At 53.7% G+C, this 13276-nt stretch overlaps 1 protein-coding gene and 1 non-coding gene across 3 annotated transcripts; both read left to right on the forward strand.

Annotated features, from left to right (window-relative positions):
* The first annotated feature begins 1389 nt into the window (after positions 1-1389).
* Positions 1390-13235, forward strand: Tulp1 (TUB like protein 1). 2 transcript variants are annotated; one of them, XM_027943729.2, is made up of 15 exons: positions 1390-1436; positions 1535-1586; positions 1933-2023; positions 2181-2318; positions 2914-3060; positions 4132-4224; positions 4300-4419; positions 4733-4848; positions 7480-7485; positions 7579-7749; positions 7863-7975; positions 8909-9023; positions 9098-9196; positions 11127-11298; positions 12786-13235. In XM_027943729.2, the coding sequence occupies exons 1-15, from the start codon at positions 1390-1392 to the stop codon at positions 12917-12919; spliced, it is 1614 nt and encodes a 537-aa protein (XP_027799530.2). In that variant the 3' UTR covers positions 12920-13235. The 2 variants fall into 2 exon arrangements, with proteins under 2 accessions (XP_027799530.2, XP_027799531.2); XM_027943730.2 differs by lacking the exon at positions 2181-2318.
* On the forward strand, positions 7155-7260 carry LOC114099436 (small nucleolar RNA U13). Its single transcript, XR_003583897.1, has one exon. It is a non-coding gene; the product is annotated as a small nucleolar RNA U13 (small nucleolar RNA).
* Positions 13236-13276: the final 41 nt, after the last annotated feature.

Genomic DNA, 13276 nt, shown 5'->3' on the forward strand with positions numbered 1-13276 from the left:
AGCAAAAGCTCCCACAGGACACAGATCTAGATTTGGATCCATTCAAATCCAGCAACTTAACTATGAGCACAGTTCACCTCCCTGAGTCTCAGGATCATTTCTACCCTACCCACCTCACAGGACTCCCGTGAGAATCACATGAAAAAAAGAAGACACTCATTAAAATATTGAGCCCTGGTCAAGTTGTATGATATATGCTATGAGATAGAGATGAAGTAGAAGTGCTCTGCACAGACCAATTATTGAATGCTTACTGTATGCAGCTTTCCACCTATTATTTCACCTTATCTACAAAATTTCACTACCAGGCTGGTACTATAAAATCCATTTACAAAGGAGGAAATGGAGACTCAGAGAGGCCAAGTATCTCACCCAAGGATGCTTAGCTTTTCAGGGGCAGGGCTCAGGGCTTGGGTTCAGCACTTACCCATGCCTGAGATGGCTGCCTCCCCCTATCGCTACCTACACCTTTAAGCACACAGCCAAGTCTGTGTCTTGCTGTGCCCTTTCCTGGTCGATTTTTTTTTTTTAATATATGCTTTAAAAAAATAAAAAGTTTTATTTTGTTTATTTATTTTTATGTGGTGCTGAGGATCGAACCCAGGGCTTGGCACTCCAGGCAAATACTGCACCACTGAGCCACAACCCCAGCTCCCCCCCTTTTAATTAGTCTTCAGAAAATTTCTGGGACCTTTGATTGGGCCCCTCCTCAGCTTTCTCAGCACTTAACCAAACCTCTCCCACGACATTAATCTCACCAATATTATCCCTGGACTCCAACTCTTTAAGAAAGACATGTCCCCTATCAGAAAAAAAAAAAATAGGTTTACACCCCAACATAGGCACAATCATACACATGCTTCTGGAAATCATATATTAAATACTTGCAAATCCTTGTTCTTATTTTTAATTTTTTTTTTAGTTGTAGATGGACACAATACCTTTATTTTATTTATTTATTTTTATGTGGTGCTGAGGATCCAACCCAGGGCCTCGCACGTGTTAGGTGAGCGCCCTCCCACTGAGCCCCAGCCCCAGCCCTTGTTCTTGTTTTTTTATGAGAAATAAAGATAAACACAGGATCTGGTCCAATGTTGTCCTGGTTGGCCGAATTGATCACTGACAAATTACAAATCGGCCCCTTGAACCCAAAGCTCCTGAGTGGGGGGCACCTAGGTTTTTAGGCTGCTGGGGTCTCAGAAAACGAGGGAGCTCGGCCTCTCCGGCCTCTGGGCTAGGTGGCCGGGACCGGTGGGAGGGGGCCTGGTGGCCGGAGCCCCTCCCACAGGGCTGCAGCGTGAGGTGGGGTGAAGCTGAGCCGAGATTAGCGGGTGGCAGGGGAGGTGCCGGCGGCCGGGCGCCCAGAGCGGGGTGCGGAGGCAGAGCGCCATGCCGCTGCAGGACGACACCCTCCGAGAGGTGTGGGCCTCGGACAGGTGGGAGCCCCGCAGCCCGCGCTGACCCCGGGGCCAGGTGGAGGGGCGGCGGTGGGAGGAAAGGGACAGTGACGGTCCGATCCCTTTGCCACCCTCAGCGGGCATGAGGAGGACAGCCCAAGCCCCCAGGTGCAGCGGCGCGCCAAGCAGGTATGTCGCCCCCCCCAGGAAGGGGACCGAGGGAAGCCCCGTCGAGGTACCGAGCAGGCGGGGCGGTGGGGGGCCGCCCTCCGCCGTCTGTGGGGGTCCCAATCTGGAGTTTCGTGGGGGGGGGGGGGAGAGCGGAGAGCTCTGCGGAGTAGGCGGCGTCGGGGAGGCGCGGGGCCGTGGCCCTGGAAGTGGCCCTGGACCGCAGTCCCTCGGCACCCCAGGAAGGGGCTGCAGTCCCCTCGGGATAATCCGCGGTTATTTCTGGCGGCTCAAGGGATTAGCGGGTGATGGGCAGCCCCGGAGCCCCCCTTTCCCTCCTCGCCGCCTCTTGACCCCCGTTGCACAGAGATCGGCCCCCGGACCCAAGTTAAGGAAGAAGAAGCCCGAGACCCCCGAGTCCCCCGGCGCCACGGGCTCCAAGCCGCGGAGGCTGGCAGGTGGGCGGGGCCGAGACGCGCTGGGGAGGCGAGGGGTGGGGGGACAGGGGACCCGGAGACCAGAGGCAGCGGGGAAGCTGCCGCAGGTGGGAATGGCATCCGGGAGCCCGCGCTGGACACCCAGCGCCTCGACTCTGAGCCCCGTGTCTCGGCCCAGCTGGGCGGAGGCAGAGGCCACGGGAGGAGGCCACCCCGGAGCCCACGGTCTACGCCAAGTTCCTCAGGGACCCCGAGGCCAAGAAGCGCGATCCCCGGGAAACTTTCCTGGTAGCCCGGGCCCCAAAGTCCGAGGACGGTGAGAGGACTGGAGGGGAGGGTTGGTGAGGGAGGGTTGGTGAGGGGAGGGGCTGGGCGGGAGCACCCCAGAAGACAAGTGAAAACCGCCTTCTGTGCTCTGGCTTTGACTTGGAGCCCGTGAGGTGCTAAGCACCCACCTCCGGAGGTTGATTCTCTTATTATTTCCCCCATTTTACAGACAGGGAAACTGAGACCCGCAGAGGTTAAGAGTTTCGCCTTAAGCAACAGCTAGGAGCCAGAAGTAGCCCAAATGGCACTGACTGGGGGTTCAGGAAGAGTGGGACAAGGACAAAGAGGAGGACCCAGTGAGAGGGGAGTGGAGAAAGGGAAATGGGAAGACAGAGAGGAAGGGAAGGGAGTCAGGAAGGGCTTGCAGTTAGAAGGGCTTGTTTCCCAGAAGAGCATCCTGCAGCCAAAGCCCACCCTCCCGACCTGAAAACCTGGGGATTTGGAGGCCCCCCTCATTCTTCCAGGAAGGTGCCAGCGCGCCTCCTGTCCCGGACCTCAAGGTGCCCATTCACCCCTTCCCAGCAATCTGGGAAGGGGGGCACACCCCAGCCCCAGCCCCCATTATGAAGAAGTTCTATCTACAGATGAGGAAGAGGAGGATGAAGAGGAAGACCAGGAGGAGGAGGAGGAAGAAGGAAAGAAAGAGAGGACCCCTCTGTCTGCTAAGAAACCCCCAAAGAAGGCTTCTGCAGACAGGAAGGAAAGGAGGTCCAAGGCCCAGGGCCCAAGGGGTGGGTACTGAGTTGTGGACAGAGGCAAGCAAATGTGGGCTAGCCTGAGGGCTGGGGCTCACCTGCATGCAGGCTGAACCTCAAATGTGACTAGAAGCTTCACAGGAGGGTTCTTCCTCAGAGTTTCTTCCCCCACAGTCCTTAAGGATATAGATCATTATGTGCTCCCACACACACACCCCTACCCTGGCCCCTGCCCAGGATACTCATTAAAAAAATAAATTGTAGTTGTAGATGGACACAATGCCTTTATTTTATTTGCTTATTTTTATGTGGTGCTGAGGCTCCAACCCAGTGCCTCACACATGCTAAGTAAGCTCTCTACCTCTGAGGCACAGCCCCAGCCCTGTTTTTTTTTTTTTTTCTTAACTCAATGTGAATGAGGGTTGTAATGTTTTATAAAAGTATCAAAGTGATAGCAGTAAAAAGAAATCAATGACCCAGACACCTTAGCACATGCATGTGAATCTAGTGGCTCCGAGGTTGAGGCAGGAGGATGGTGAGTTCAAAGCCAGCCTCAGCAACATAGCAAGGCCCTAAGCAACTCAGTGAGACCCTGTCTCTAAATAAAATACAAAAAAGGGCTGAGGATGTGGCTCAGTGGTTGAGTGCCCCTGAGTTCCATCCCCCAATGGCCCCCCCCAAAAAAATCAATCAATAAATGCTGCCATGGCTTCCTGGCCTGGGTGCCTCAGCCTGAAGGTGCCTGGAGTCTGACCCACATGGGATCGGGCAGCTAGAACAGTAAGAACCCTGGATCTCTGGGGAGAATCAGAGGACTAGGGATTCCGGCCTGAGCTGGTTTCCTGGAGAAGGTGGGACAGCAGGATTCAGGAGCTCGGGTAAAGGGCCTGGTGTGTGTGTGTGTGTGTGTGTGTACATGCTTTAATCTATTCATGTGGTAACTTGTTAGGCTCCTAGTTTTTGCTTCTTTGAACTGGGGGGTTGGGGACATAGACTAGCAGAAGGCTGCAGGCCCCCGTCAGGCCTCAGGAACTGGAGGAAGGAAGAGGAAAGTTCTTCAGCCCCGTGAAGCACCTTCTTTTCCTAGCCCCCATCTTCCATTTCCAGGGGACCTTGGAAGCCCTGACGCCCCTCGTAAACCTCTTCGCATTAAGAAGGAAGCTGGGGAGGGGACCAGGATCAGAAAGACAAAGAAGAAAGGTGAGCCCACCCAAGGAGGTGCAGGGGATTGTGATGTGGTGGGGGTTGTGACCCTTTAGCCTGCTCACTGTGCAGGGTCTGAAGAGGCTGACAAGGACCCCTCAGAGAGTCCAGCCAGAGTGAGGAAGAAGAACCCAGCCGCCATGTTTCTAGTTGGGGGAGATGGCCCAGCGGAGAAAGCTTTGAAGAAGAAAGGTGGGTAGCAGTGGCCTCTGGTGCCATGACATCTTGAGGCGGTCCCAGAGGTGGGCAGCTGGTAACATTTATGTCATGTGGTACAGCACAGGTGACAAGTGTGGGTTTGAGAGTCAGAAAATTTAGGGTGCTTCTTGATCACCCACTTTGAGAGCTGTGTGGTCCCAAGCAAGTGTCTCAGGCTTTCTGAGGCTCTGATAATAACATGGGGTGGACCTTCTTGTTGTGGGGAGGGTCCAAGTGAGCCCCAGGGTGTTGGAAGGCCTCAGACAACTAGGGTAAGGAGTTCACAGCCATTTTCCCTCATGCCCAGGGCTGCCCAAAGGCCCAGCAGAGGAGGGCAAGGAGGAAGAAGAGGAGGAAGAGGTGGCAACCGCAGTACCCAAGAACAGCAATCAGAAGGGCAAAGCCAAAGGAAGAGGCAAGAAGGTTAGAGCCCAGCGAGGGAGGGCCAAGGACCCTTCAGGGAGGAGTGGCAGGTCCTGGACTTGGGGCCCTAGAGCGTGGAGCCTTGTGGGTTGGGGTCTTGGGTCCACTAGGAGTTAGAATCTTGTCCCCCACCTTGGGACAGGATACAAGGACAAAGGACATCAGGCTTCTAAGAACAGGGGAGGCATTTGTGGGGTCACCAGGCTAGGACTGGTCACCCAAAGGCTTTATGTCATCTGGTGACTGAGGCCTCCCCTTTGCCAACACACAGACAGAGATGTCTCCATAGGGCCTTGTGAAGAGACACACATTTTTCAGTTCAAAGAAGGTGAGCACACAGGCAGAGGGACACATCAGTACACACCTTCGGGCACGTGGAGCAGCTGACAGTCAACTGGCTGTACCAGTTATTTCCACCCTGTTGCTCTGAGTTCCCTCCCCAGGACCTCCCACCATCTAAACAATCCAGCAACTAAAGAGTTAACGCCTGGTTATCCTGGGCCTCCAAGCTTCTCCTCCAAGCTTACCAGGGACTGGGCATTCTCCACAGGCAGAACAGGTTGTTAAATACTTTGGATATTGCCCCTGCTCACAAACAGAACTCAGGTACCAATACATTTCAGCTGGAGTGAAGAGGAGAGGGAGGTTTAACAACAGCAAAAAAAAAAAAAAAAAAAAAAAGTGATGAAAGATGAAAGTCTTTGAGGAACAGGTTTCCACAAGTGGAGAGAGCATGGCAAGGGTATGGCCCCGGTCTTAGCTTTGTGGGTTTATTAGTTTGTGCGGGAGTGGTCAGGTCTTGTGGGACTGATTCACATTAACCAAGATGGCCAGATGCTGATGTATAAACTGAAAGGCCAATTTATTATCTCCCAGGGGCAGTATAATTGCAGAATAGCCTTCAATGCAGTAGGCCCTTGAAATTCACAGCTGTGGAAGTATTTGAATAAGTTCTGGCTTTCTCCACATCACATACCAAACATAGTCTTGTGTTTCCCGAGTTTCTTCTGAAGCAGGATGGAGTGGAGAGTCGAAGGTTGTTTGCCCTCTGGCTAAGGGCCCACTGTTCCACCACACTCACCTCACACAGGGCAAAACTGCCCTCACTAGAAATGGCCAGCCATGGCACACCCGGGCTTCTGAGTGGGTTACGCAGAGCATTTAATCCTCAAGTGCACACACCATGGTGGTAGTCTGTTTTCTCCCTGATGTTCCATCAAGTTAGGCTTAGAATCTTGGATCCCCTCCGATAGAACATGAAGACAAAGGGCACCAGGTCTGTGAGAACAGAAGTGACCATTATGGGGCCACCAGCCCACCCTAGGTCCTTATGTAACTGAATGTTATTGGGAGTTTTCCTAAGAGCAAAGTGAGCATATTCACACATTCATGTATTAGCTAGGTATTGCCATGTAACAAATTTCCCCAAAACTTTGTGTCTTTAAACAAGAAATATTTATTTTCTATGCAGTCTCTGGGAGTTAGAAATATGGGAGGGGGTTGGCAGGGCAGTTCTGGCACAGGGTCTGGCATAAGGTTGCAGTCAAGGTGTCAGCAGGAGCTGTGGTCCTCCAGAGCTGGCCTGGAAGTGGACAGTGTACTTCCACAATGATTCACTGCCGTGGTGTTGGGTGGAGGCCTCTGTTCCTCTCCACTTGAGCTCTCCCCGGTGCTGCTATTTTCATGATATGGCAGTCGACTTCTCCCAGAGCCCAACAAAAAAAGGCAGGCAGAGGCCAAAATATCTTATGTGACCCAGCTTGCAGGTGACTCACCTTCACTTCTGCCATACTTTATTGGTCACAAAGACCAACCCTGACACACTGTGGGAGGAGACTAAAGAAGAATATAAATACTAGGAGGCAGGAATCACTGGGGCCATCTGGGAAGTGGGCTACTAGATCCACTGAGTGTTTGCTCTATGCTACCAATAATGGCAGCAGCTAACCCATGGACAGTGCTGCCACCACGGGGAGGACACAGCCGTGCTTCCATTCAGCCCCGGTTCACCCCTCTGATGCAGTGTCCTCACGAGGGAAGATCTGTCTAAAGTCTCTGATAACCAGGCTTGATGGTGCACACCTGTAATCCCAGCTCTTCAGGAGGCCGAAGGCAGGAGGATTGCAAGTTCAAACCCAGCCTCAGCAATTTAGTGAGGCCCTAAGCAACTTATGAGACCCTGTCTCAAAATAAAAGTTTTAAAAAGGGGGTTGGGGATGTGGCTCAGTGGTTAGGCACCCATGGGTCTAATCAATCCCCAGTAACAAAATGATAATAATAATAGTAATAATAAATATATATCCCAGATCCTTTGTGGTTCATGAGGGCGCTGACTGGAATTTCACCCCACCGTGTGAGATGTGTCTCCCTGAAACCTTGGTACTAGTTCCCTGTTACACAGTTAATGTGAAAAAAGGAAAGGGGACGATCAACAGGACAGGCGTTTGGTGGTGACCCAGGATTTGAACCCACCACGCCGTCCAGCTCCAGGGGCTGGGCTCTGAGCCACAAGCTAAGTCAGATAACAAGGAAGCACGAAGCCCCGGCGCCGCGGTGCGCGGGGCTCAGGGACCGGGCGGTGGGTCCTGGCTCCGGTCCCGCTGCTCCATCTGGACTCTTCTCCCCGCACAGAAAGCGGTGAGTGGTCCCGCCCGCCCTGCCCGCGTCCCAGCGCCCGGGACCTGCTGAGGGGGCGCTGGCCCGGGGCTGAGCCACCCTCTGCCCACCCAGAAGGAGGAGCGGGCGCCGTCCCCACCGCTGCAGGTGGACGATCCCCAGACCTTCGTGCTGCGGCCCGCGCCCCAGGGCCGGACGGTGCGCTGCCGGCTGACCCGGGACAAGAGGGGCATGGACAAGGGCATGTACCCTTCCTACTTCCTGCACCTGGACGCCGACAGGAAGGTGGGCAGGAGGGAGAGCTGGCCGAGGGAGGGTCGGGGCCGGGATCGGATGGGCCTTCTCGCTGTCCCCAGGCGCCCTGTCCTCCCTTCATCCTCTGCCCTCACCCCTCCCAGGTGTTCCTCTTGGCTGGCAGGAAACGCAAGCGGAGCAAGACCGCCAATTACCTCATCTCCAGCGACCCTACCAACCTGTCCAGAGGAGGGGAGAATTTCATTGGGAAACTGAGGTGGGTTGGCTTCCTGGGGCTGGGGCGGTCAGGTCACTAGGGGGCCGTAGGCAGTCGTCTCCGACCCACTGTGGCTAGCAGTGGCCCCATGGTTCAGGGCGTTTGGGGTGAGCCCCAGGCACTCCTTTTTCTAGTGAGTCCCCAGGTGACGTCCACACCCCTGCTCCTCGCTTGGAGCAGGGCATTGGCTCCAGGAGGGCAGGAACCACCCTGTCCTGTTAGTGGCTGAATGTCCAGCACCTGGTCTACAGTAGCCACTCAACCAGCATCCCTGGGTGAAGGAAAGCGCACAAAGGCCTTAAGCTGCTCATCCACCCTGGCCACAAGTGTGGAGGGGGGCACTGGGAAGTGAGGCCTTGTTGCTTGTTTATGCATTTCACAAAAACTTACATAAGGCCTAGGAACGCAGCAGGCATAACCTAAGCAACTTCCAGATATTAAGTCATTTCATCCTTTTATCAACAAAAGGAGGGGAGATATTCATTCATTTATTTATTTTTTTTGTGTGTGTGTGGTACTGGGGATTGAACTAAGGGGCACTTTACTATTGAGCCACATTCACAGCCCTTTTAAAAATTTTGGCACAGGCTCTCCTCCCACCTCAGCCTCCTGAGTGGCTGGGATCATAGCTGTGGGCCTCTGCACCCAGCCAGGGAAATATGGTCGTGATGTCCATTTTCTAGATGGAAAAGTTGATGCTTGGAGAGGTTAAGTTGTCTGCCTAAGGTCACACAGCCAGTGTAAAAGAGGAAGCTGGGATTTGAATACTGCTCAGTCTTCCTATAGATTCAGCTATAGGAAGAGAGGGAGACCTGGGGTAGGGTCATGAATTTCTCAGTCCTAAAAAAAGCCACCTTGCTCTCCAAACTTGAAGGCTGTGGGGCAGGATGTGGAATGCCTCCAGCCTGGCCTCCAGGTCCACCTTGCTTGCAGGTCCAACCTCCTAGGGAACCGCTTCACCGTCTTTGACAACGGGCAGAACCCACAGCGGGGAGGAAGCAGCACTGACCTGGGGAGCCTTCGCCAGGAGCTGGCAGCTGTGATCTATGTGAGAACTCCTCCTGTCCCCTGCCAGGCTCCTCCTCGTGCAGGGGGCCGGCCTAATGGGCATCTCCCTCCCAGGAAACCAACGTGTTGGGCTTCCGAGGTCCCCGGCGCATGACGGTCATCATTCCTGGCATGAATACAGAAAACGAGAGGGTCCCCATCCGACCCCGAAATGTGAGCCCAGCATCCCCTGGCCCCTGGCCCTGGAAGGTCTTGTTCCCTATGTGGCCCCCTCTGGGGAAACAGGGAGGAAGGGACCCAGCACCCAATCCGCTGACACACACACCAACCTCTGCACAAACTCCTTCTGCAACTGTGAAATGAATCCAGGTTCTTTGTAATTGAATTCACTGACAGGACCACACAGAGTTTTCCAAAGTGTTATCAAATCGTCCACTCATATTCACAGAGTTGACAGATAGCATGGAGCATGGAGCAGTGGCATGGAGCATTCTAGGTACCTGGAAGGCATCCGTGGACAAAACAAAGAAGTGCCCCTGGAAGCTGGCATTGTGGTGGAAGGAAGCAGCCACTAGACGATAACTGAGATAAATGAGCATGATAGTGGAAAAAAGGGAGATAGCAAGTGTGGGTGTTAAGTTTTCAATATCAAATATGATTGTTGGAGAGGGCCTCATTAAGATGAGATCTAAGCACTCTGGAAGGTGAAGGAGCAAGTCAGCAGATATCTGGGGGAAGGGCATCTAAAGAGCCAGTGCAAAGGCCCTGAGGCACAGGGTGCCTGCTTTGAGGAGTGGCTAGCTGGCTGGAGTGACCTGAGGTCAGAGGTGAGGATGAGGGCAGAGAGGGCCTACAGGGAGATAGGTGCCTAACTGGTTTTTTGCTGAGAGAAGTAGGAAGCCATGGAAGGGTTTTGAGCAAAGGCATGACATGGCATATTTTTAAAAGCAGAGATTGTTTTGTGTGGGCCTGGGGGGAGAGGTGTCCTGGAGATTGCCAATTCTGGGCTCTGCTCCTGAGCTCTACAAATTGGTGAGTCCAGGATTTCAGAGTGATTGGCTTGTACCATACTCACAGGATACTGATGTCACTTTACTCATTTACAATGAAAAGTAATACCCCTGTCAGCTGATCCCTCCACATCCTCTCCTGCTACAGAGCCAGGCCATAGCCAGGCCAGGCTGAGCTGTGGGGCACAAGCCGTGAGAGGCTCCATCTTGAGGTTCTCAGCGCATGGGTCCCACAGCTGCCCCTCTGTGCCTGGGGTCAACACACACATCTAGTTTGGGCTTGGTAAAAACCAAATGTGCAGTTTACTCATCCTGCAATCATTTATTAAACGCATACTCTGTGCAGGGTACCAGAGATCCAAATGCAACACAGTGGTTTGACTGCTCAGTAAATAATCTATTTATTTAAAACAACACTCTGTGCTCTAACACTCCAAGTGCTGTTAACCTACTGAATCCTCACAAGAGGCCTCTGGGAAAGAGAGTGAGGCACCCTGTTCCAACAATAGGGTGTCCAGGTCTGTCTGTTTCAGTGCTGTAGAGGGAGCATAAGAGCAAGAAGCCACAGGGACTCAGGGATGAGGTGCTTAAATTCCATGTGGGGTTCGGAAGTCTCCTTGTAAGAGATGATCTTGAACCCCGAATAGGTGACAAGGACACTGGGAAAGGACCATCTCACAAGCACTGTCCTACAGAGGCTGCTCCTTCCTTTCAGAAACTCTCCTCCAAGGACATTCTTTTTGGCCACTGTCTACCTGTCCGTCTTACCAAGCTCAACTGTGCTCTCCTGGAAGGTTCTAGAACATTCGGTTTATCCCCGTAATGGATGGCAGCCTGTGGCCATCTCCAAGGACCCTCAGGCACCAATGGCACACAGCCCCTGGGTGCCAGGGGCCCTTTTCCAGTCTCCAGCCCTCTACTTGGGCACCCCCTTAGACATACCCCATTCTCACGGATGTGCACCCTGGCCACTAGGACCCTGCCGGTGCCAAGCATGCTCTAAAACGCCCTGATTGGACATCAATGGCCAGCCTGCACACCTGTGGCTTGCCAGGGTCAGCACCAAGCTATCCCGGCCAGCTCTAACCATCCTCTCCCTGTCTGCTCTCCCCTACCTCACCCCTGGCTCCCAGGCCAGTGATGGGCTGCTGATACGCTGGCAGAACAAGACCCTGGAGAGTCTCATCGAGCTGCACAACAAGCCACCTGTCTGGAATGAAGACAGTGGCTCTTACACACTCAACTTTCAAGGCCGGGTCACTCAGGCCTCGGTCAAGAACTTCCAGATCATCCATTCTGATGACCGTAAGTATCTGCAGGCCAGGTCAGGTTGTTCCCCAGCATCCCTAGGACCAGGACCCCCACCCAGGCCTCTCCCTCTACATATTAGCCCGGCTCTCACTCTCAAGCCTGTAGCTGAAATATCCAGCATGGTCACTCTCCTCCACGGGCAGTCACGTTGCACTCCCAGGAACCTCAGATGTTGCACGCAGCTGTCTTGAGGTTTACTGTTCAAGTTCTTGTTCAAGCATTGACCAGAACTCTGGGGTAGGTTCTGGGACATTCTGGGTAAGACTGTGTTGAACGGAGCGTTGAGCTGCTGGAGTTTGAAAACCACCAAGAGCCCAACCCCTTTGTGGTCAAAGAGAGGGCTGAGGCTCAGAGAGGGCAGCCCTTTTCCCAGTCTCTCAGTTATTCCAGGCAATTAAACTGGCCCTCAAAATTTATTTCACCAAAATGACACAGTGCTTTCTATGTGCCAGACACTGTTCTTGGGATTTTGCAGATATTGCATCATTATATCCTTTCAACCCCATGAGGAAGGTACTATTATTATCTATATTTGGCAGATGAGAATACTATGGCACAGAGAAGTTAAGTAACTTGCCCAAGTTCAAACAGCTAGTAAGAGGTAGACCTAGGATTAGAACCTTCACAGTCTGTCTCCAGTGCCCATGCTCTTAACCCTCTTCAAGACGGTTGCCTTTTTGGAGCAGGGAATATTAAACCAACATTTCTTAGTGCCCGCTGTATGTCTTAATTGAGGTCAAAAGATAACAATTAAGTGAAAACGGCCCTGTTGCAAGCTTGGGGGAAAAGACCCCACTAGGGTGAGGAAGTTTAGGGATAGGACAGTGTCTCCCAAAGGACTCCAGGTTCACAGGGTTAGGCCAACACTAAGCAACTCCCCATCCCCCACTGCATCCTGGGGATGTGCCCAGTGTCACCTGTCCCCTGGCCTTGGGACTGCTTTCCAGATCACATTTCTGGTGAAGCCTGGTCTGCCACCAGACCAGGGTTTGGGAGTATTTTTAGCAACTTCCTGTCCCTATGGATGCTGGGGGAGGTGTTGAGACTGGGGCTGGGAACAGGGATCACAAGGGGAGAGTGGGTGAGGGGGAGCACTGGTTAAGGAAGGGAGCCTGGGGTAGAACATGGGACTTGGGGGACCAAGGATATGAAGAAGAAATAGGGTCTAAAGACAACAGAAGAATTGGGAAGGAAGGGTTCTGGGCTTGGTTAAGGTTGACAGGGTCGTCCTGCTCTTGATTAAGTGCCTCCTTCAGCATGGCTCTGGGCCACAGCAGATAAGGCAGGGCCCCTGTCCCTGGGGGCTTACAGTGACAGAGGGTAAAGTACAAGTGGTGCTGGTTGGATATGGAGAGATGGGTGGAGGTTGGTTGAGGATTGGCGCTCCAAAGGGAAAGAGACTTCTCCCTGTTAAGAGCATTGTCTGCCAGGATGGGGGTCCAAGGAGGTCTGGGACCGCCCCCACCGTCTTGTATCCACAGCGGACTATATCGTGCTGCAATTCGGACGCGTGGCAGAGGACGCCTTCACCCTAGACTACCGGTACCCGCTGTGCGCCCTACAGGCCTTCGCCATCGCCCTCTCCAGTTTCGACGGGAAGCTGGCCTGCGAATGACCCCAGCAGCCCTTCAGGGCTCGCCTGCGTGGGAGAAAGGATTCAGTGGAAGGTGGCACGGTCCCTCCACCACAACCCCCACGAAAGGCCCCTCCCCTATCGGGGATTGACCCCTCACTGCCTTTCGGTGACCTCGGTCCGCTCCCCAGCCTGGCACTGGCCGAAGCGGGCGGAGCTCAGACGGCGGCTGGGATGGAGATGAAGAACATCTGGAGTTGGAGCCGCACATCTGGTCGCGGAGCTCGCCTGCGCTGCTTCACCCCCCTCCTCCCCGCGCCCCAGTCACTTCCTGTCCGGGAGCAGTAGTCAGTGTTGTTTTAACCCCCTCTGGGACCAAGCTAGGGCTCGGAGGAGCTG

This window comes from Marmota flaviventris, chromosome 6, assembly GCF_047511675.1.
Source record: "Marmota flaviventris isolate mMarFla1 chromosome 6, mMarFla1.hap1, whole genome shotgun sequence".
Classification (NCBI taxonomy): Eukaryota; Metazoa; Chordata; class Mammalia; order Rodentia; family Sciuridae; genus Marmota; species Marmota flaviventris.